Source organism: Pseudorasbora parva, chromosome 12 (assembly GCF_024679245.1).
Source record: "Pseudorasbora parva isolate DD20220531a chromosome 12, ASM2467924v1, whole genome shotgun sequence".
In the NCBI taxonomy this organism is placed as follows: domain Eukaryota; kingdom Metazoa; phylum Chordata; class Actinopteri; order Cypriniformes; family Gobionidae; genus Pseudorasbora; species Pseudorasbora parva.
Window position 1 is genome coordinate 26,950,506 of NC_090183.1, and position 25,135 is coordinate 26,975,640.

A 25,135-nucleotide genomic window follows, 5' to 3' on the forward strand; every position below is an offset into this window, starting at 1 on the left:
GTGGTTTATGACGACACAAATTTGTATAACTACATGGTTATTACACTGGTATTACACTATAAATGTGGTTTATGAGGACATTTCAAATGTCCTCATAATTCAAATAGCTTTAAAAACATACTAAATTATGTTTTTTTGAGAAAGTAAAAATGCAGAATGTTTCCTGGCAGGGGCAGTGTAGGGGGATAGATATGGTTTGTACAGTATAAAAACCATTACGCCTATGGAATGTCCCCACATTTCACAAAAACAAACGTGTGTGTGTGTGTGTGTGTGTGTGTGTGTGTGTGTGTGTGTGTGTGTGTGTGTGTGTGTGTGTGTGTGTGTGTGTGTGTGTGTGTGTGTGTGTGTGTGTGCCTGTTTATGTGGTTTATGACGACACAAATTTGTATAACTACATGGTTATTACACTGGTATTACACTATAAATGTGGTTTATGAGGACATTTCAAATGTCCTCATAATTCAAATAGCTTTAAAAACATACTAAATTATGTTTTTTTGAGAAAGTAAAAATGCAGAATGTTTCCTGTGATGGGTAGGGTTAGGGGTAGGGGCAGTGTAAGGGGATAGAAAATACGGTTTGTACGGTATAAAATCAATTACGCCTATGGAGAGTCCCTGTAAACCTCATAGACCAACGTGTGTGTGTTTGTGTGCGTGTGCGTGTGTGTGTGACAGCAAAACATCTTATACTGTAATATCATTGGAATATTAGAACTAAAGCCAGTGTGGATGTATTGCATGAATTTCGGTCCAGAGGATGTTTGTTTTGTCAGAGGAGCAGATGGCACTGCGCTCTTCCAGACACCCTACGTGATGTCAGTTGAGATTACCTACACTTGAGCCAGTACCAAATAAAAAGAGGCACATTCAGCCCAACCTAGTAGTATACATCAATCTGAAGTGTCAAACACAATCCATTTACTATCCACTTAAAAAAGTCCACTATAAAAGAAAATGTGTTGTCTGGGAAAGTACAGGTAATCAAATATTTCAAGCTCAATATGTACCAGAGCAGTGCTTTTAAACAGAAAAGAATGAGCAAGATTTATCAAAATATTCACCATTTCATAGAGATTGATAATGAATAGGTTAGTGAAGTAAATGGTGAAAGTACTTTAATACTCCTGAATGTAATCGCAGCTGGATAAAGGCAGAGACACATGCTAAACCTGCATGTGCTGTTTCTGTGAGCTTAAGATAGCACCGGATGAAACATTTATGACCAGAAGATGCACCAGAGAAGGCAGGACATATTGCCTGACAAGATATTCTGTTCCATCAACATTTATAACTTCTGCTTAATTCCATCTTTCTTTTTGTGACGTGAATATCAAAATATTTAGTTTGTGGCTACTGTGAGACTTCAAAAGCATGCATAGTCATCAGGCAGTGATGGATTCAGGGTTCGGGTTCGGAGCCTTTTGGTTTTCTGAAGTCACTTATTTAATTTAGATGTAAAGAATAAGATGTCTGTTATGTTTCATCACTTTTGTTTTTGCTGTCACCCTTTCCCTTCCCGGAGGGGTTCAATTGAAAAGTGAAAAGCAGTTTAAAGCACACTCTTTAATATACAAGAAAGGAGCATGAAAACATATCTGCACTGTTTGGGGGGACTTTGATCATGAAACAAAGCTACATCAAACCATGGTGTTCATATCACTCAAGTTGTTTAATTGTCACGGTAGCTTTAAAAAAAGGAGGGGGAAAACTAGGAGAGAACTGCATCTCTGAAGAGACTGTGATCTCTGAGACTCGGGTCATATCCTTATTGATCAAACTTGTGGTGTAAATGTAGATGTAGTATATGAAATTACAGAGCAATCGGTGGATTGGACAGTCATAAGGCACACTGACATGCATTAAGAGTTGAACCCTCCTCGTTGTGTCACATTCAGGATTTTCAGTCATGGAGTGTCCCTCGCAATATTTAGATTAGTGTTCAGTAAATATGGCTGGCAATGGTTGATTCCAAAACTATTATCCCAATCCTAAATATTCAGTCTTATACAGTACAGTACAAAGCTAGCAACAGTTATTTATTATCCATAAATTAGTCAATTTTTCAGACCTTGTCTTACAGTTCTTATAATTTGAAAAGAATGATTTCAAAAAATTATTGTATTGACTTATATATATATATATTTTGTGTGTGTGTGTGTGTGTGTGTGTGTGTGTGTGTGTGTGTGTGTGTGTGTGTGTGTGTGTGTGTGTGTGTGTGTGTGTGTGTGTGTGTGTGTGTGTGTTTGTGTGTGTGTGTGTGTGTGTGTGTGTACTTGTTTATATTACATTGTTTATACACATAAAATCCATTACGTCTAGGCCTATATGGAAAGTCCCCACAATTAACAAAAACCTAACGTGTGTGTGTGTTTGGGCATGTTTTCATGAAATATGAGGACACAAATGTGTAGAATGACATGGGTATGACATAGGTATTACAAGGAGAGGGTGATATATGAGGATATTTTTCAAAATGCTTATAAATCATACAGGATGAGTTTGTTTTTAGTAAAAATGCAGAATGTTTCCTGTGATGAGTTTAGGGGCAGGGGCAGTGTAGGGGGATAGAAAATGCGGTTTGTACGGTATAAAAACCATTACACCTATGGAGAGTCCCCATATGTCACAAAAACAAACGTGTGTATCCGTGTCTGTCCGTCAGTCCATCTGTCTGTGTGTTCTTGTAGTATATGGTTTATGAACAAAATGGCTTTGAAACATAATAAATGTTTTGGGGGGGTTTTATTATTCAAAAAATAGCAAAAGTTTTGTGTGATGAGTAGGTTTAGAGGTAGGATTAGTGTAGGGGGATAGAATATACAGTTTGTACAGTATATAAAAACCCTTATCTCTATGAGAGTCCCCACCACATATACTGTACATGTTAAGATTCTGATTCTTAAATTATTACATGCTTATCTTTTAAAGTATTATACATTAAGTGTATGGTCCACATGATCCTTCATGATTTGTGACACTGAAGACAAGAGAAATTATGCTGAAAATTCAGCTTTGCCATCAGTGCAATGAATTGCATTTTAAAATATATTGAAACACTTGATTTTTAAATATAAAATTTTCAATATATTTTAAAATGTATTGAAATTAAAATGTATTGCTCTGATGGCTATAAGCTGAATTTTTAGCACCAGTCTTCATTGTCACATAATCCTTCAGAAATCATTCTAATATAATAATTTGGTGCCCAAGAAACATTTCTTATTATTATCAGTGTTGAAAACAGTTGTGCTGCTTGATATTTTTTGGGGTTTTGAAAACAATGATACATTTCTTTTCAGGATTCTTTGATGTAAAAGTTCAAAAAGAATATCATTTCATTAATATATGTATTTGTAATAATGTAAAAGTAAGATATAATTTTGATTTGGGGTTATGCAAAATGGCTGATATTCATATTGAAAACAATTACAATATTTTGGTTTACACAAGTACACAATAAACAGCATTACATCTAATCAATGGCACCATTTACATGGAATAAGCTGTATACTTTGAGAATCAGTGAGCCAGGGATACAGTTCACGAGTTAAATAAACTCACGTATGTCTCTGAGCTCATGTCTGTGGAGAGAACAAAAGAGTAGGTGGTTACATCACGGCTGTCCCTGCAGACAGAGCTCAGAGGCTTAAATACACCATGTCCTATTCATGTCCCCCTGTCCGGGAATATAGCTAGTCTCCTCTTCAGCCTGCTCATTTCTCTTAACCACCTCACAAATTCTCTCTCACACACACCATCATGCTTCAGAGTCACAGACATGAATAAGTGTCACAAGTGTGTCATACAAATGAGGCTTAATTAATGGGCCTTCCCTTTGTGCAATTAATCAGTTTCAACATCAATTAATTAGAGTTAGTAGAGATGACAGAGGAAGGCTTGACTGATGCTGTTGTCTCAGAGCCTGTGCATACGTCACCCATTATCTCTGTTATATTATTAACCCACTAACCACTTTATCAAATACCACATTACCATTATTGCTGTTTTCACAAATCTTGTTGGGCTTGATATCGGTTGCCTTAACTGGTATAATGATTATTTTCCTTCATGTGTAGTCCTGTAAATGTAGCCTATTGTTCTTCATGGAATCCCTCTGGCATAGTTGGTCACCAGCAAGTGTTGTGTTTTTGATGATGGTGTCCCCGCCATGGAGGTCTGAAGAAAGAATATGTTAGCCCTTTCCCATTTATCTGATAAACAGCCGAGTCATGGGACCTTTGAATATTGCATGGACAGTTTATTTGAGGAGATTGGGATTAAATTTGAATTGTATGGCTTAATAAGATACATTTTGCCACCATTCCATGATATCAAGGCCTTAAAACATATCAAAACCATGTATTTGGATCCTGTAATGCAGTCTAAAGCTGATTTATTCTTCTGCATCACTGTAGCCTCTATGGCATGGACTACGCATCAATTTTCACTTATACTTCTGCGTCCTTGTCCACTCAATGTACACATGCGGAGGGAGCATGTGTACAGGCAGACCAATCACAGTGCTTGCGGTCCGTGTAGAATTGAAGCGTTGTTACATTTTTGGACAGCAGTCAGAGTATGTCATAGGCTACACGCACTACACACAGTCTATGACATTGTACACTCGACACAGAAGTATAAATTGGGCTTTATGAGGATAACAGTGGGGTAAAACGCTTGGTCTTCTTAGCCTTCATAAGCGCTCTAGCAGCGACATTTTGCACTAGTTTAAGATATGCAATGTGAGTCTGGCAAGTCCAAGAATAAATAACATTACAATAATCGGTAACACTTTAGAATACTGTTTCTTACTTAATGCATAACTAATAAAGAGTTACTGCAGTACTAATGAATAATTCTTCATCAACACTCAAGTCACTAATATTAACTACTAAGGAATGAGTGTTAACTAATCAATATGTAATAGCATTTTTTAATTGTGTTAAGTATCAATTAGTTAATCAGTAACTATTCAATTCAGTTATGCCTCCTTAAGAACTACTATTAAGTAACTACTAATTCAGCTTCACAAGGAATAACTATTAAGTAACTACTAATTAACAGTGATGCACAGTATCAGATCGAGGCCCTTTCTTCTTCTTTAGTACTAATGTTGTTAGATAAATGTACAACTGTTATGTGTACTATATTCATTTACATTCACTCGCAAATGTGCCGATTAATGTTTCTGTCTGTGTGTGTCCCCACGCTATAATGTTGCAGTTCTTGCAGCATTAAATCAGAGAAAACAATTCTAGTGAAAGAGTACACAGATTCATGAGTGCACATGCAGAGTGCACAAAATGTGAGCGCACACGCAATTTCTGTGAGTCCAGTTTTGTGCGAGAGAATGGATTGAGATTCCGCTTGTAAGCAGAGATTTATCGCTTGTAAACTTGATGTGCTCTCGCGGTACAATATTAATACTACATTAATGAGGATGTTGATGATTTCTTTTTTTTTTTTTATGTAAGTATTGTCTGCAACCAGAAGTTCAGGACGGAACCCCATCCCCAATCTAAGTGCCTTGCCAACATGGCTCAGGCATTTTATGTTTATGTGATACCAAATGATTTCTGTATTTAAGGCAATGACTGAGGGGAAAATGAGAATACAGGGAACCTATGAGTCATTAAAAAAGAATTACCAAATAGTTCTCAAGTAGTTACTTAGAACCTGGAACAGTATTCTAAAGTGAAAACAAACCCATTCATAATTATTGTAGAATTACCAAATAGTTCTCAAGGAGTTACTTAGAACCTGGAACAGTATTCTAAAGTGAAAACAAACCCATTCATAATTATTGAAGAATTACCAAATAGTTCTCAAGGAGTTACTTAGAAGCAGGAACAGTAATCTCTACTAATAATTTCATACAATACTATATAATATACTATATTACTATACTATTATAATATACTTAATAATAATATATTTACTGCTCTTTTTATAAAGCATAAAGAAACAGAACAGTGAACGAAACTCTAGGTCTAATTCTAGTTGGGAAATAATCCTTTTGGGACTATTTGCAAACAACATTTGTATATTTGTATGACATTGTGATGCAGTTTCAAAAATGATCACTGAGATGTACCTGTATTGCAAAGTGCACAGTGCCTGGATACATAAAATTTATGGACTTCTGGAAATAAAAGAAATACATAAATAATCTGGCACATTGCCAGAAAACATAACATTTCTGTACTTCTAAGAATAAAAGAAATAAATACTAAATAAACAAATAATGAATGCAAAAAAATAAATAAATACACATTTCAGTTCTTAACAAATAGGTTCATGCTCTGCTGCAGCTCGGGCAAAAATCCAGTGTGCAAAATACATAAAAATGTGTGTTCTTTTGTCCATTCAGGATTAAATGAAGTCTGACGTTTCAACATTTTAACGTTATGATATGACGTAACCAGCACGTGGAGGCCTGTTTTATGTTTTTTAACCAATGATATATCAGATATTTATTTGACACCGCTTTCAGCCAATCATTTGTTTGACCAGAGATCTTATGGCATTCGACGCTATGCTGCTGCGTTCCAATAAAGATTCTAGAGCTGGGGTAGCCTGACAAGCCAGACCCACATCAAGATGTTTGGTCTGAAAACTCACCATAGACAGGGCTCAATCCGAGGGGCGGTATAAACGGTTGTCTTTCAAACTCCCTCTGCACCCGATAGGATAGCGCTACCACCAACCAGAGCAACGAAGGTGAAACAGAGCTTGTTGATACACTCTAAAAAAGGCTGGGTTAAAAACAACCCAAGTTGGGTTGAAAATGCACTAACCCAACAATTGGGTTGTTTTAACCCAATGGTTGAGTTGTTCTTACCCAGCAATTGGGTTGTCTTAAGCAACATTTAACCCAACCACTGGGTTAAAACAACTCAACCATTGGGTTAAAACAACTCAATTGTTGGGTTAGTGCATTTTCAACCCATCTTGGGTTGTTTTTAACCCAGCATTTTTTAGAGTGTAGATTAAACATTCGCCGTATCTGGTCGGCTAAACTCCGAACACATCTTCCCTTTTTAAGAATGACTTCAGTGCCGTTCTTTGTTCTTTTCTCAGAGAAAAGCTTAACTCCAAGTCTTCCAGAATCGCAGTTAAAGCTGATTCGAAAGACCGCCGCCGTTCGCCAGTTTCTGTGTTTACTAGAGGCACGCAAACGCAACTCGGCCGTCGTCATTATGGCCCCGCCCGCTGACTCTATACAGGATGTGATTGGCCCGTCCAGAGTGAGAGGAATACAGCTCAGATGGGTATTGAGAGTTCCTAGAGGACACCTGCGGGCAGATTAAATTTGCTGCCGCTAGGGTGCGTCTAGATTTCTAGGCTAGAGCTGGGGGGTTTTACGCCGCAACTCCAAAAAGGAGAACAAATGATTGTCTGGCTTGTGGCTGCACCGGACAGGGGGCTTAAAATCCTGACTGTCCGGCCAAAATCCAGACATATGACCACCCTGTCCATCCTGTATTTGTAGTCCTTTTCTCCTTGTCATCTCACTAACACACCAGTGGCCGGGACGAAAGTTGCAATGATAAAGTAGACATTGATTTTCTTCTGCTAAGGTGGTCTTTCTATTATAAATAAGCACATTGCACTATGAGTCATTATCGGGGCTAGGTAATAATAAAAGCTAGTTTTTGACTAACAAGGAAGTTTTCAGTTCTGAAACTTACAGGATATTCTTATAATATGATGAACTCTTATAAATTGTCAAAACCGCAGGGAACATTTTTAAAATCTCCAACCTTTTCACAGGCAAATCACGATTGAGGAAGGCGAGCAGCGGGCCAAAGAGCTGAGTGTGATGTTTATCGAGACCAGTGCCAAGACTGGCTACAACGTCAAACAGGTACGTTTTACCTCACCACTTTGCTCTGTCAGAGGAAAGAGCGGGCACGGCGTGTGGGTGTGAGAAACGCTCTGCGTTCTTTCGGATTTCTCTTCTAAGGTGCAGTTGAAAGCATAATTCAGGATGACTAAGCGCCGAGGTGGGAGAGATCAGATGTGACGCGGAGCTCTGCTGTGTTTTCTCTCTCTCTGAGAGCCGGAAGTGCGTACAGCACTCTGTGTGTGTTGTGTGGGCTAAGGTGTGTGTGTGTGTGTGTGTGTGTGTGTGTGTGTGTGTGTGTGTGTGTGTGTGTGTGTGTGTGTGTGTGTGTGTGTGTGTGTGTGTGTGTGTGTGTGTGTGTGTGTGTGTGTGTGTGTGTGTGTGTGTGTGTGTGTGTGTGTGTGTGTGTGTATGTTAGCTTCAGATCTGTCTGACTGAACCGCAGACTGTGCTAGTCGTTCAGTCATCCTGTCTTCCTTCTGTTAGAATGATCAAGCTTTGCTTCTTTTTGTCAAGTGCCGTGTAATTAGTCAAGTGCACAAGTTCTTATTGTGTCTCGTTTAGTAAGATTTTAGTGATAGAGATGTCATGTTATAAAATAGTCACAGTGCTTTAAGATTACGTTTACTTTATGAGCTTTTTTATTTCAACCATCTTTAAAATAAAGCAGTAAGCTACTCATTACAGTCCGTTACAATTGTGATTTTTAACTAAAAGTGATTTTAGTTCAGGTATAAGGGATGTCTGACAAGACATGTAAAACATGTAAAATTCCCATTCTCATTCTCAAAAGAGATAGCCTTATGTTGTCATACACAATTCTAGTCAGAAAATGAGTCTGATACTGCTCCATTGGGCTGTAATTATGGAGCATGTTTCAGCTGAACCAGGAAAGACTTGACAATTGGATAGACCTACAACCAATCGGAGCGATGCAAAAATGTTAGTGGTCAAATCAAGTCAACAGAACTCAACTGCACTGTTTTGCCCAGTGTGCGGTTTTGCCGTGGGTTGTTTTCCATGTCCGCGGGTTAAGTGACCTTAATTATGTGATATATGAAGAATTCGGTTGCAAAAGCGATAAACGCCATTTTTTGACATTTGGATTTTATTATTGGAAATCACTGTTTAGATGTACCTTAATCTATGTGTGAATTGCTGCCATTAATGAGATTTAAAAGTGTAAATTTTAAGCCTACTATAAAATGTATTTTTTCACAAAACGCGATATCCGCCAGCCCACTTTCTTTACAAAGTGCGATATAACGGTTAGGATGCTGCGCAAGCTCAGGATGTCATGCGAGGAGAGAGTCACCGCCGGTGAAGTGCTCCGAGTTTGCTCAGTGATTTAACGATAATAGCAAAACAAAAAAATATATTTTTAAAAAGAGAATTCAATAGGCTAACTAAAAAACGTTCACCATTTAATTGTTTACTGTAGGCGAGCTGTAGGCTACGTCACTGATCAACAGCTGTCTGTCAGTCAGAGAATCAAAGCTTCAGAGTCAGTCAAGCTAACGGATTTCGATGACAAATTGGAGCCGGTCAGGAAGGCATCTAAAGAAAATCATCAAAGGGAGAAGACCAAACGGGCAAGGCATTCAGGGGAGGGAAAACATCCAAAGATTAATTGTGGTAATCGTGCGACTGCGAGTAACGTTGGTCTCTGTCATGCGCGCGGACACACACACACACACACACACACACACACACACACACACACACACAGTGCTAGTGATTCACTAGCTTTTCTTAATGGTATTACAGTAGTAGAATATAGCCTAAGTTGGATATATAGCGTTTAGCAAAAAAAAAAAAAAACATGTTTTGTGTATGTTCTGGCCAAAACTAACTCGGAATCGTAGGCCTACTATTATTAATCAATCTTTGTATACTATTCCATATATTTATGATGTATTGTTTTTTTAACCAATTTAAGATGTTTGACAATGTTAAGATAAATATGTTGCATTTTGGCATGGTTTTTGACTTATTTATGAACTAGCCTATTTATGGACATAAAATTAAATTAAAAATATCCTGGATTTGAAGAATATTGTGTCCCTGGCCTTCACTGAGCTCAAGTAATAGTTTAATGTCCAAAAACTGTGAATTAATTAGCCCCTTTTTCAGCCTCTTTTAGCCCCTTTTTCAGAATAGGGCTTAATGCTGCATTCCTGATAAGGTTGGGCGTTGGAATTTCCCAGATGAAATGTCCCATTTCAGACCTTAGTGAACTCCAGGCAATCAGACATAATTTTCACATGTTGACCACATGATGTTGTCCCAACACAATGACAGCATATCACGTTTCGTGTCAATTGGCAAAAACAGCATAAATCCCTTCAAAAACAGCTGACGAAAAGCAAAAATGAAGGAATTATTGCATAAACTTAATGTCTAATGTCAAAGTTTGTTTTTATATTTACGCTCATTTGAAGCTGGAATTGCCGACATCTTGGAAGTGACATCAAATAATGTGTCTCGCTGAGATTAGGGTTGATCTATGTACCCCAAGTTCACAGGTCTAATGTCCGACTTTGAGTGGACATTTGACATTATTTCCAAGAATGAGGTGTGAAAAAAAGGAAAAACAAGTGAGCTGTCTGGATCGCAGCATAAGTTCCTGTAACTATCCGGACACAATACTTCTAAGCCCCTATTGTTAATAATTATCAAGATAATTTGATATTAAAAGAATTTTAAAAGTAATATAATACATTGTCCTAATGTTTAACTGTGTTACTATTGTGCATTATTATTGAATGTGCAGCAACAGATGTGTGTTTATTTCACAACTGCATCGAACACAAGTCATCCAATCAGAATTTAGATTCTCTCCATTTTACAAATACAGTTTGAAACATGAGGCGTATACTGTCATTTTTCAAAACTAATAATGGGCTATATTATTGTGCATTGTTCCATCAGCTGTATTGGGCACTAAGCCTTCATTCTTCTTCAAGCCATGTATCACTGTTTCACAGGAGCTCAGCACTGACAGTACAACACTAAAAGACACTAAATCTCTGACACAACATATTATTGCCACCAGACGTGGAGCTGACTTGTTCCAGTCTCCGTTACAAATTGAGATAATTACCAAGCCTTTACATTGTTACATGGTATGCGTGTGTCGCATGTTTGTTTGCACTTTTGATTCTGTGATCTCTAGAGCAGGGAACTGCATTCATCTGAGATTACGATCAATACTGAAATTTTCTTATTTATTTCTCCAATAACAACAACTTTAGTTAAACTGATTACCTCACAGAGGTAATTGCAAAATAATGACACAAATATTGATTGAAAAATTGCAGAGTGTCAAGTACTCTCCAGGATGAAATTGAATTCTTGTGTAAATAATACAATATTCAACATGTTTAGATAATAATTATAATAGAGTCATTTGTTGAATAACAGTCTTGCAGTTCTATCATTTCTAAAAATATGAAGTTACATTATAGATGCATAGCAAAAACATTCAGGTCATACTTTAGTGTATAAAGAAGTGAATAATTTTCTTCAGCAATTCTACAGCTGTTTTTTTGTTTTTGTTTTTTAGTGCAGAAAGATTTATTTTAAAAATGTTGCGTGGGTTAAAGAGATGGTTCAACCAAACATGAAAATTTTATCAATTATTACCTCAAATTTTTCCAAACCTATATGAGTTTATTTGTTATGTTGAACAGAAAAGAATAAGAATCATTTAAAAGAATAATTTTGAATAATGTTGGCAACCAGCCAGTTGAAGCCATTGACTTCCATAGTAGGGAAAAATATATTTTGGGTTAACTATACCTTTAAGGCTGTGTTATTATGGTATTTATAGCTAGCTTTTTTTTAACAGTAAAAAAAATAAAATAAAAAAGTCTATGGGATGTGTGCGTTTCTAGAATGTCTTTCCTTTCACATGAAACTTCCCCCAAACTCCTGCTCCCCCAAACTTGAGATCACCTGAAATGCACCAGAAATCTTTGTTACAATGTCAATACAGTATTATATGTGTTTGATATCATTTGAAATGTCTCAGTGCAACTGGTACAAATATCTCGACTCCACAGAAGTAAACCAGAACGTCATAAATGTTTTAAGAGTTTAAAGATATCTTGCCTTGGTGGGTGTGGTTTTCAGCCATTTGGCCTCTCTTCCATACAAGTCTATGACTTGATTAATGCAAATTCCAACACTGTAAAAAAATGTGTTGGTTTAACTTAAAAAAGTAAGTAACCTGGTTGCCTTAAAAGTTTTGGTTGCCTTAAAAGTTTTGAGTTTATTGAAATTAAAAGTTGAGTTGATACAATGAAGGAAATTTGTTTAATAAGTAGAAACTCAAAATATTATTGTGTCTGAACCACATAAAAAATTGATAAATCATGAAAATAGCACTATTTGGCATGTTTCACTGTGTCATCAGAAATAAAACACACAATTACCCAATATGCTTACAAAATCTTTTAATAATATTTTAATAAAGGTTGTCGAATATCAAAAAATGTTCATTGTATTAACTCAAAATTTTAATTTCAATTAACTCAAAATTTTAAGGCAACCAGGTAACTTTTTTTTTTTAAATAATTTTTTACAGTGTGTTGTGATCTCGTGTTTACATTTGAAAGAGTTTCAAATGGTTCTGGGTATTTAAGGAAATGTTGCAAAGAGCTCAGGGCTGGATACTGTAGTCAGGTCAGCCCGTAATGTGGAAGTTTTAACCCATGCAGCATTATGTAACCTTGATAAGTCAGGTATACATTTCATTCTTTACTTAGTATTTGATTGATTACCTTTGAATCGATTATGTGATTGGCATTATACATTTACCTGACTGTTAATAAATTGTTACACTTTGATTGATTCTGACTTACTCTGGAATTATTTAGGTTACAAACGGACATCATTTCAACAAAGGGTTAAACGGAATAATTAAATGTGTATGTAAACTATTAAATATAAATAACCAAATAACCAATTGGCATTCTAACCTAGATTCTAAATTATGATTAAATGGAGTCAGATTAAGAAGAATTGGAATTAAATCTTTTATACCCAACTGAAAACATAGAACGTGCAGCGACCTTCACCCGCCATCGTTAGCCTCCATTGGGACGATTTGGTCGGGCTTACAATTGAAATACATTTCTTAAATACAGTTCCGTTTAAAGGGTTACTTCAGCGATTAGCATATGGCTTTGTATCAGTTGCAACCCTGGAGTATATTCAAATGATTGTGCTTTCCCCCCTCATATCCCCCTGAGACAAGAGATTTATGCATTTTATTTCTGGAAAAATTCCTCCTATGACGCAAATTGACGATATTTGCATCATAGGAGGAATGTTTGCCCAAAGGCTAAAGACTACAGCCAGCAGAGGGAGCCATTTCCGCATGTTTTGAACCCGCGCATGGGGGATGGGAGATCGCACTCAGAGTTCAGCTCTCAGCTACAGGCACTCATTTAAATGGAGCTATGGGGAGCAATGTAAGTCTTTTAACTTCTCAAATTAATTTCTATGAAAGTTAAGCTTGCAAAGGCATGAACTGAAACACGCCAGACTGAACTTGCGTTGTGAATGAATGCCGCGAGTGTCATCATGAGAGCTCATTTATCTCACTCCTGCAGTTAGTGCTCAGTGCTGTGATACTCGCGCGGTGGCTCACTCATTATATTGAACAGACACGTTCAGTTTTTAATTGTAGTGTCTTCTCTAACTCAGTCACAGTAATCAAGTTGGTGGCTCTGGGAGTGGCCTCACAGGGCAGCGAAGCATTCTGGGAATTGTAGTCTTTCATCCCCATGAGACAAAAATACATTTTCTGTCTTTTCTCAGTCTAGAAAGCACCAAATTCAAAAATAATTTCACATTTCTACTACATTGATGACCCAGTTTAAATACAGATTCATCTTCCCAGAACTGAAGTACCCCTTTAAAGGTCCCATTCTTCGCGTGTTTTCGAAGCTTTGATTATGTTTACAGTGTGCAATATAACATGAGTTCATGTTTCGCGTGTAAAAAAACTCAGTATTTTTCACACAATTTAATTATTTGTACAGCGCTGTTTCCTCTGTCCTAAAAACTGATGTGATGATTTCCTTGTTCTATGAAGTCCCTCCTTCAGAAATACGTAACGAGTTCTGATTGGGCCAACGCTTCCCGTGTTGTGATTGGACAGCAGCTTAGCGCACTTTGCCCGGAAAGGTCCCGCCTCTTACCATAACGGGGAGATGCAAGCGCTGAATGTGCGCTCTTCTCCACGTGGGAGAGCAACAAAACCACGCCCCCTTTTTTGCGTGTTCTTCTGGGCGGAGGGTTAGTCAACAAACGGTTCTAGTGACGTCATTACATCCCTGCACTTCCTGCTGTAGTTCAAACCGGCTGTTCGCTGTAGGCTTTGAAAGGGAACTTCTGTTAAATAAAATATCTCGCTTGGCATTGAACTTTGAGCTTTATAATTTTACAGGTATTATTAATGCTCTAACAGCAACATTACACACTAACTAAAGTTTGAAAGATGGAATCGCGAAGAACGGACCTTTAAAAATAAAAGGATTCCTATCTGGAGAAGCAATCAGTCTTTCCGCTCGCATATTCCGCCATGTAAATAGTGAATCAGCAATGGTGCAAGCACAGTTGGCTTTAAAAGGAAATGGGAGATGAGACTTTCTTTATTCCAAGTTATGCCCAAAACACACCCATGACTCATAAAGAGACTAGGTACAACCCTTTTGGACCTTGCGCAGAAAAAAAAAAATTCTGTCGTTAAACTAGCAAAAGTGGATTCGGACATAATTTGATTATGCACTCTGATCGTTAACCTAGGGCCCATTCTCCAAAATGTCTTCTTTTGTGTTTTGCAAAAGAAAGAATGCCTACAGGTTTGGAACAACATGAGGCTAAGTTAATGACGACAGAACTTTCGTTGATAGGTGAAAATGTATATTTACCTGTTTTGATCCCCAAGTAAACAAAACCGTCAACCCTGAAATTTAAACTGAAAAGTAACAGAGAGCTGAATGAGAGAGAACTTAAAATTGTTAAAGATGTTGTAACTAACAGTAGCTGGCAGCTAAACAATGTTTGCTAACACTTGCAGTTGTTATGCTAGCAGTTGCAAAGTGAGCACTCATGCTCACCCTTTTGAAATGCAAAAAGTGACAAATGTGACACCATATGATCTCGTATGAGTTCACGGATGCATGAAGCCTCTAAGTCAGCATTAAGTGCACTATTTGGGACAGGCTCTGTCTGTGTTTTTCTTAATTGGAATGGGTTGTGTTCCTTTGTATTTGTCCCAGCTACATTAAAACATTATTTATGGCTCTCTCTGTCTTTCCTGTCAAAAACAATGGCCTGAAGGTAGTTAACAAAATGAGTGTTTTTATTCTGACCCTTTCTGCCTAATGGTCCAGTGTGCCCCATTTCCCAGTGGCTTGTCCGTTGTGATTGATGACATGAAATGAGAGGGGTGGTGTTGGCTACATAAGCTAACTGCCCTGTTTGATATGATTGGGAGTGAGCGGGGCTATATATCATGGCTGCATAGCCTCATATAGCTTCTGGGAACGGCCCTTTATAGAGGATGGCTGTAATGGAGGTGTGTGGTGGGCCATTAATTGCCCTGCTAGCAATGCATTGCCAGTTTCAGAAGGCATAACCAGACTAAGTGCTTTTTGCTGTTCCTTTATCATCTTCTACATAGAGTCCACTTTGAAGGTCAGCAGGTGTTTTACTCTGTGACATTTATGATTCTGGAAAGAATTGGTTGCATGGGATCTTCATTTATTTATATATATATATATATATATATATATATATATATATATATATATATATATATATATATATATATATATATATATATATATATATATATATATATATATATATATATATATATATATATATATATATATACAGTATATTATAGGACAGATCTACTTCAATACACAAGAGAAAGTCCACTTTTCTCTAAGGTTTAAAAATGGTTCATCTTATGTTTTCTGCCAGAAAGCTCTACAGTATGACAATGTTGGTTGCTAGACAATACTCGATTGAAAGTATTTTTGACTGTAAATTATGCGCCGGAAAAGGAAAATACAAAGAAAATATACTGAATACAGATGATATGGCTTAAGGGTCACAATAAGTTTTGATCAAATCTTGCAAGCAAAAAAAGTCAGTTGTCTGTTGACAATAGCGTAAATGTATGAAGCATAGCTCACACAGAAATCCCTTTCAAACTAGGGGTGGGTACCTCACAATCCAATCCAAAGTACGATTCTGGAAATCACAATCCGATACTTTGCTAAATTTGAATGTCAAATTTATTTGTGTGTTTTAATAAATAAATAGGAATAGTTCACCCCAATATTTTCTGATTACATGTTTACTCACCCCAAGGTCATCCAAGATGTTTATGACTATTTCCTCAAGTGGAAAATTTCCAACGAGAAACTAAGGTTTTGGAGGAAAACATTCCAGGATTTGTCTCCATCTATAATGCAAGTGAATGGTGCCAAACGTAGACCATTTATGACAGTCCAAAATCCATATTTAGGCAGCTTTAAAGGGCTTCAGGCGACCCCAGCCAATGTCAAGGTGCTCTGTTTTTTCAGAAGAAAAAAAAGGGTAACCCTTTAGTTTAGGGTCCAATTTTGCTTATTAGCATGCATTTACTAGGATATTGGCTGTATTTATAAAGCCTTATTCTGCATGACCATATTATATATACCTTAATCCTACCCAATACCTAAACTTAAAGGGTTAGTTCACCCAAAAAGGAAAATTCTGTCATTTATTACTTACCCTCACGTCATACGACATCCGTAAGACCTCCGTTCATCTTCAGAACACAAAAGATATTTTTGGTGAAATCCGATGGCTCAGAAAGGCCTCCATTTGACACCAATGTCATTTCCTCTCTAAAGATCCATAAAAGGCACTAAAGACGTCGTTAAAAAGCCTTACAGGATATTCTTATATTACTATGACCTTTTATATATCAATGGCTCAAAGGATAGTTAATTTCTCAATTATTCACCCCTTTAAATATTATTGATGAAATTATTGACAGCAGCAAGTCTAATATGCTGCTTTCACTAATGCACAAATCCGTTTAATTATATAAATACATGTTTTTCCTGTTCTTAAGATATCTGAGTTGACACAACTGTGTTTCCATTAATTTTGCATTATAAAAACATTTGGGAATGTTAGTCCATTTAACCACTTACAATGAGTCGTGCACAGGCGTTTGCTGCAATGAAGCCCGCAACTGACCTTGCATTTTGCTTCAACCATAAAACCTTAGGCATGTTTATATAGATGTTCAATGGTTTTGTGTGTGTTTGTGTGTATTTGGCAGCAAGCAGAATACGGTTTTCTCTGGAGTAAACAAGTGCCATCGCACATATGCAAGAAGAAAAAAAAAAGTGTTCAGAATCGTTGAAAAGAGAATCCTCCAGAGAATCCTTTTTTTCCCTCTCCCACCCCTATTTCAAGCCAAGAAGCCTTCTGTTGGTCAAATTGGAGAATTCACATAAACCAAATGAACCCGTTTGCCAAATTTGCATGGGGAGCTAAATCTTAGATCACATATATTCCCAGTAAAATGACTGGATTTCGCTGGCGAGCAAATCTAGCTTAATAGTGAGCATTTTTTAATGAAGGTTTCTGGTTACCAACACAGCCAAAATCTCTAACCGTGTCGTCTCTTCTCTCCCGCAGCTGTTTCGACGTGTGGCAGCTGCCCTTCCGGGAATGGAGAGCATGCAGGAGACAAGCAAAGAAGGCAGTATCCTTTCAGTGAGCTCAAAACGAAAACAATTCAACAATTCAGAACGAATTTCCAAATGTAATGTGCTCTGTAATCAGGTTACTCTGCTGAATTCTACTTTATCATATAAACAAGCAAAATCTGTTTGGCTTTCAATAATATGACTTCTAGTGCAATGTTTCCCTACTCTTTTTGCCTTATGGACTCCTACAACCCCAAACCAGAAACATGTTACTTTTATCATTATCATTTTATCAGATCATTAATATTATTAAAGTCACAGTCAACACTGTGGGAGAAAAAAAGTCCAAAATAGCACATATATAAACACAACTGGATAAAACTTGCTTGTTTTTTTGTTTTGTTTTTGTTTTTACTTAAAAAGAAACTGAAAATCCATAAAATGATTCTATTAAAAGTGTATTTTATAGATTTAACAAAGCAAAATCAAAATCTTTACAAATTAGTTTCTGGTTGCATAGTTTTGTTTATATATGACAGATAAATGTGCACCAAAATGACATAGCATTTGATTGGACGTTCAGCCTCTGACCTCAAAAACAAAAAAGTTACCCTACCCATTTTTTCTTATCCCTGCACAACATTATAGTTATTAGCATTATATTATTTGTAAAGGCACAAAAAGTAAGATTTTTGGATTCAAATATTCAAAAACCTCTAGTACAATGTTATATATTTTTTGACTAGTGTACTTATATTATCTTAGATGTTTCCAAGAATGTTTAAATCCAGAGAAATCAGCATTTTTATCGAAATTATCAAAATATTGCTAATGTACATATCGCACAATGCATATCACCACGGCATGCAATATCTTAATGATTTTAATAGGCTACGTCAACATTGTAAGAAAGGTTACGTTTTAATAACAGAGAATAGACTGTCTGAAACTCTCTGAAAACGTGATCCCTTCAGTTCTGTTTCATGTCTTGTTACACACTCGAACTGTCTAATACACACAGTTATGTCAAAATAGCCCTCTTGATTAGTATTCATGTTAACCCAGTCGGTTATGCTTTAAAGCTACACTGTGTGATATTTTCCCCCATCTAGCGGTGAAAAGGTAAATGACCATCCAGTGAATATTAGTTTCTGTTCCTCTCAATTCTGATTTCGTTTGAACTCCTACGGTGGCTGATTTAGTCCCAGATTAACATGGCAATCCCCCTCTTCACATTCAACACGGTGCCATCAAGTGTTAAAACGCGAAAGGCGAAGCTTGAATTTACGGGTATGTCCCTCTTTGGCTAATGTACTTTCAGGATGGAGGGACAACATGGCGACCAGCATGCAAACCCCTCACCCGTATGTATTTTCAATGGCGTATTATAAACGTACGAGAATACTTTATAACTTGAAAGAAGTAAATATACATTAATGAGCACATATATTTTTGAAAGAACTAAGTGTTTTTAGCTAAGAATAAACTAAAAAAGTTACACAGTGTAGCTTTAAGTGATAATATCAGTTGGGGAAAGAAGCCGAATGTGTGTCAATAGGATCCGTGTATTAGGTCATAAAGTGACAGCCTGATAATACAGTAAATCTGACGCTATCTGTCAAACAACAAAAGAAAAATAGAAGATCATTCAGTGCTGAATAACCTTTATAGCTTTGTTATGTATCAGTGTATGTTAACTTCATGTGAAGATTACTCTTTTTAGTTCTTATGTTTAATAAACAAAGATAAATTAAAATAACAAAAATAATCATCCACCTATAGTTCCGGTGTCTTTGTTTACCAGGAAACTCTTGATGTAAAATTTTAGGTTGATATAACTATATATTACCAATTCAAGCAAAGATGTTTTGCTGTTTAAATATGTGCATTCAATTTTTAGTTTGTTTACACTGATGTTAAAATTATATTATCAGATTTGTAATTTTTTTTTTTTTTTTTGCTAAAACACCGCTGGTGTTTAAAAATGTTAAACACATAAAATGGTATCAATCTCAGTTTTTACATATTTAAAAAAAAATAATAATTTAAATAGATTTTACGCACTATAATAGCATCATATCGAATATTGAATATCGCATTATTGCATATCGCATTTTTCTTCAATATCGCGCAGCCCTAATATTGTGGCTTTAAGCATTTTTCCCAACTGTCTGTGCATCCAAAGATTTTTTTTTAAAATCACAAACCACTAGTTAAGAATTACCTATATAGACAAAGAAATGTGCAAGCAGTTGACGGACAGCATTAGGTGACAGCTCTGTGCAGTTTTGCAGGATTTTCCCATCATCCCTCAGGCTGTAGAACTGTGGCTCATATCAGTTGAGTCAGACCCCAGACGCTCATCCCAAACAGTTCATTTAAAGCGGTCATGTTTCCTTAGGTAATGTTAGTCATTTTTATATCAAAAATTGACATAATTTAGAAATAAAAGGCCATTTTCTACCCTGATTTTACCAAGCTCAGGTTTTGGTGGGTAATATACTTCTTGATTTTCATCATTCAGGTCATTTCCACCATGAAATTCAAATTCTGGCCTTGTTTTACTCTGAGACTAATTTATTTTCCTCTCATTACGTTTTCTGCCACATTCAGTCACTTGTTATTAGTGCCAGTGGAAAGTCTATTGCTATGGTAACAAGAAACATTTTTCTCCTCTTTATTTGTGTGAATATCTTGGCAGCATAATAAGGATATATTTATTATCCAGTGAGTTTAAATGGCTAGAGTCTCCTCTTTGATAGAGGGGCAGGGTGTGTGTTCTATGCATAGAACAGGGAGGCATACAATTGGATTGGAGCAGTAGAGCAGTGGTCATTTTTCATAATTTCACAAATATAGCTATGTATATAATTATTATTTGAAGAGATTGTTAGAGCTTGAAAGGTCATCGGATCATGTGGCCTGACACTGATGAGACTGTCTATAAAATGCAGCATCCAAACCACTCACTCCCAAACAAAGCCAATTGGTTTCCTGCATTTATAACTTTGTTTTTGTCAAAGCTCTAAAATTACCTTTCAGGATGTTAAAATTAAGTTCAAATTAATCCAGTTTAATATGATGTATCGTCCTGACAGCATATAAAAAATATAGTGTTTTACACATTTATCGTTTAAAAAAAATGAATTATTTAAATATAAATATAAAAAATACTGCAGTATTCCACAAAAAATAAAAAATAAAAAGAACTGTTCATTTTGATTTCATAGTGGCATTAAAAAAAATGATATCTCACTATGCTTTTACAAAGCCCTTATTTGGTTTTATATTAGAATGAGAATGTGACAGATTTAGTTAAATTAATTAAACAAATCATTTTACGCAGACGCTATTAACCAAACCACACACACACACACACACACACACACACACACACACACACACACACACACACACACACACTTTGACATTTGTTCATGAATGCAAACATGAGCCCATTACGTTTCAGAGAGTCGTCCGCAGCCAGGAGCAGCTGGTGTGACTGAACAAGCATAAAAGCCCCACTAAACCCACACATCTCTCAGGGACACCAGTTAACATTCATGTGAATTTGATTATTTTTATGATAGCAAGGGAAAGAGAGTTCGCAAAAAAGCGTTAAGCGTTGGTATGAAATTCCGACAAAGACCACTAGATGGCACCCATTCTCTTTCTGCTGGTGGACGTCAGCTCACGAAATATAGAATGGGGGGGGGGGGGGGGGGCGGTTATGTGATCGAGTAAAATAAGCCATTCTTCATACAGTTTTTAATATTAGTGTGGGAGTTTTCACATATATAAAATTACTCCTGACTCCAAACCCAATTTGCCTTCCTTTAAAAATTATTGCAAGCCTTATTGGTCTGGTGTAAATGCGCAATTACACAAAACAGAACAATAAAGTTATAGTTGCAGCCAACAGGCATGATGATGTATATAAAGCAGCACCCTTTTCCCTTTGCCTGTTATAGTTATGGTCTTTTCCTCTGGAACTGTTTTGTTTTATTATAGCCTACTTTAGTTACTTTATCTTTAATTTGAATGAATATGTCTCATTGTATCGTTCTGGTTTAGGCTATGGGATTGATAAAAATAAAAAAAGAGGGGGGATATAAGTGCTTTTAAAATAAGTAGCTCTTATCTGCTAAGATAGCATAACATAACACAGAAAACATCGTTTAGCTTATGTATAAAGCTCTTTGTAGATGGGCTGTAAAGATTTGTTAATGCAATACTGCAGCATTTATGCCTGCAATTACTCCTAATACCGGGAGGGGTCAGTATTGAGGCATATTTTTAAGTTGAAATAAAAATTAGCCCATGATTTACCATTCTAGATGTTTGACATTCTTTCTGACGAATACAATCGAGTTATTAAGAAAGTCCTGGCTCTTGCAAGTTTTATGATGGCAGTGAATGGCAGTCAATGGCTGTTACTGTTTTACTGTTTTAGTCCATAAAAGAAGTTCATGTGTCCATCACAGAATTGCTCTAAACGGCTCTGGGGGGTTAATAGAGGCCTTCTGAACCGAAGCGATGCGTTTGTTTGTGTGAGAAAAATATCCATATTTAAAACTTCACAAATTTTAATCTCTAACTTCCACTTACAGCGTATGAGGTAGGACGAAGCAAAGTATAAATGGTGACGAACGCGTAAGTAGCCTACAGAGGATAGAGTAAAATAAAACTTGGATCTCGTGAGAACTAGCATATTCTCTGGAACCCCAGTCTCGCGTGAACGTGGGCTAATTTTCATTTTTGGGTGAACTATGCCTTTAATAAAGAAATATAATTCCCCATTAGGCCAATGGTTGCTTGTAGCTATAGTTGGATTATTTCCACCTTATTTAGCGTACTTATATATATATATATATATATATATATATATATATATATATATATATATATATATATATATATATATATATATATATATATATATATATATATATATATAATTTGATGTAAATTCTTAAAATTCTAAAGTTTGTATTCCTTAACAGCATTTTCCAGTGATTGACATTAAATTGGACAAACCACAGGAACCTCCAACTACTGAAGGCGGGTGTTCCTGTTAATAGCTCACATCTGATTTACAGCATCATCTCCTACACCACATGCTTGTTGTGTTGCTTCCTCTTGGTTAGCTTCCAGTTGTGTTTTCAGATTGGATATTTGGCCTTCCCATCTGACTTTTAGTAACTGGTTGGAATCAGTGTTATATCAGTTTCAATTGTAAAATAGTATACTTTAGTAACAAAATTGCCAAAAATCCTAAAAATTCGAAAAGTAAAGGGCAAAAATCAACAAAAATGTCGACTATGTCCAACATTAATACTTTTTGAAAATGTAGAGACGTAGGTTTTTTTTCTTTATTTTGTATTTTTGTATACAAGGATGAGCACTAAAGCAGATGCAGACAAGATATACTATAATTTTGCCATAAAGAATCAGAGCAAGGAGTTCAAAAGCAAGAGGGAACTTCAAACAACAAATAATCCAGAAAATACGGCAAACGTGCATGTTAGTCATTTTTAAAGGTGTCATCTCAACCCGCTGTCTACTGTGCACAAGATTATGTGAATTTTGTTACTTTTCATTAAATCAACTCGTTTTAACCTTTTTTTTCTTTCTGTGACAGAACTTGAAATTTTAAGTTTCAGGACAGGTTTTAGTTTTTTGAAAATGTGTCATTTCAGATCCCCTGAAACCTTGCCACATTCTGTGCCTGTGTGTTTTTTATGTTTTTGTACAGTTGATGTTTTGAATAACATAGTTTATTGAATGTTTACAGCATTTTTTTCTTTATGATTTCCTGTTCTCAGTGAATGCAAACAGCTTGTGCAAACAATCCGATAACCAGGAAAGATCATCTTTCTTCTGTAGAATGTTTTTCTTCTTAGGGCATTCATAGTGTTTTTCAGATGGTCACAAGACTACGAACATGACAGAGAAGCAAATCATGCACAACTAAACTTGGTCATTCATATTTAGTTGATTGGAATAAGCTGTCATTTTCAAACAGGCTTTAATATCAGAAATGCAAAGATGGGACGTTCCTCCAAAAATAACTATAGTTCACTTTTAAGAATTAGCATTATGCAGCATTATAGTGTTTGCCTTGTGTAGGAACCCACTCATGTCTACAGCTGCTCTTTGGGCCAGTAAATCGTAGTGCACTGACCAGGGGGGAGACACATTGTGTAGTATATCAGTTTATTTGAAATGTATTTCATGTGAATCTTTAATGCACTTTTTCAAGAAAGAAAGATGTAAATGTTTCAAAATTGCTGTCAAATGTCTGTCCTTGAAACCACTTTAGAGTTCAAACTGTAGCGTAAATCTCTCGAGGGTCACTGTACAGGTAAACTATTTGTAAAATTGCTTCACATTCCGCCAGATACAAGTCAAGTCTAGCTATTTGTAATGTAGTGGAAATGAGTATGAGCACACAAAACGCGCGTCAGAAAGCAAGTGAAACATTATCTTATCAAGTCCATTCATTTTAGTTGGAATACACTTACACTGCACTCGGCACTACACTGTAATTGACTTATTCAGCACTGACTCATACAATTCTTTGCTTTCTTTTTATGGATAATATGGAATTTGAAAGGGAAAAGCCAATTTGTCTGTGCCAATGCCTTCTCAGATACCAGACAGGTACAGAAGGATGTTACGTAACGTAAGCCTGAAGGGGGTAATTATTGGCTTATTAATGATTTATGAATTTAGTTTTCTTCACTTCTGAAAATAAGTTCTCCTTTGAATTGAATAGGGTGCAGATATGCTCCCTGTATGGAATCATATCATTGGTGTACCTGTAATACCAGTAGTCATTGTGATTGACACAACGCTACATCAGCCTTGGGTGAATGTCTGTGCGTGAGGTGAGTTAAGCTTTTAAGGGTGCAACCATTCCCTGTGTAAATGTTTTAGCTCAGTGGAGCCAGCCTGATTGATTCAGAGCTAGCTTTACCATTCACACTGTATAGAAATCTAGCATGTCGGTCCAAATCAGTAAAATCAATAAAAGTGTCTTATTACCAGAAATGTGAACCAGTTTTTTTTTTTTCTTATGCCAATGAATAAGAAAGGGTAATGAATGAATATAAGAGAAAACAGCATTATGAAAATTGGAATTATTTCTAATGAAATTCCTTTATGAAGGATCATGTGACACTGAAAACTGGAGTAATGGTTGCTGAAAGTTCAAAGTTCAGGTTTGCATTCACAGAAATGAATTATCGTGACACATTGAGATGAATTGGAAAAAGTGTCCCAAAGAACCTGAATTCACCATACATTTTAAAATATATAAAAATAGAAACAGTTATTGTAAACTGTAATCATATTTTGCAATATAAATTATAATTACTTAAAAACATAATTTATACTTATTGTCTTGTACTCTTGACTTTGTAATGTACATTGACGATACAGGAAGCTATAAAGTTTTTTAAGATGTTTTTTTTCTCAAGAGGTTGTAAATGTGGAAATTAGCCTTAAGTTAGAACTGTCAGTCAATAGCATTTTGCATATGAAATCTT

The 25,135-nt window shown here is 36.1% G+C and overlaps 1 protein-coding gene across 2 annotated transcripts in view; it reads left to right on the plus strand.

The window, feature by feature from the left end:
• rab6ba (RAB6B, member RAS oncogene family a) overlaps positions 1-24,638 on the plus strand; it is a 142,796-nt gene extending 118,158 nt beyond the window's left edge. For both annotated transcript variants that reach the window (XM_067459616.1, XM_067459617.1), the window contains exons 6-8: positions 7,779-7,872; positions 17,575-17,641; positions 22,599-24,638. In XM_067459616.1, coding sequence (XP_067315717.1) covers positions 7,779-7,872; positions 17,575-17,641; positions 22,599-22,663 — 226 coding nt within the window. In that variant the 3' untranslated portion in view covers positions 22,664-24,638. The remainder of the gene's footprint in view (positions 1-7,778; positions 7,873-17,574; positions 17,642-22,598) is intronic.
• The last annotated feature ends 497 nt before the right edge of the window (positions 24,639-25,135 follow it).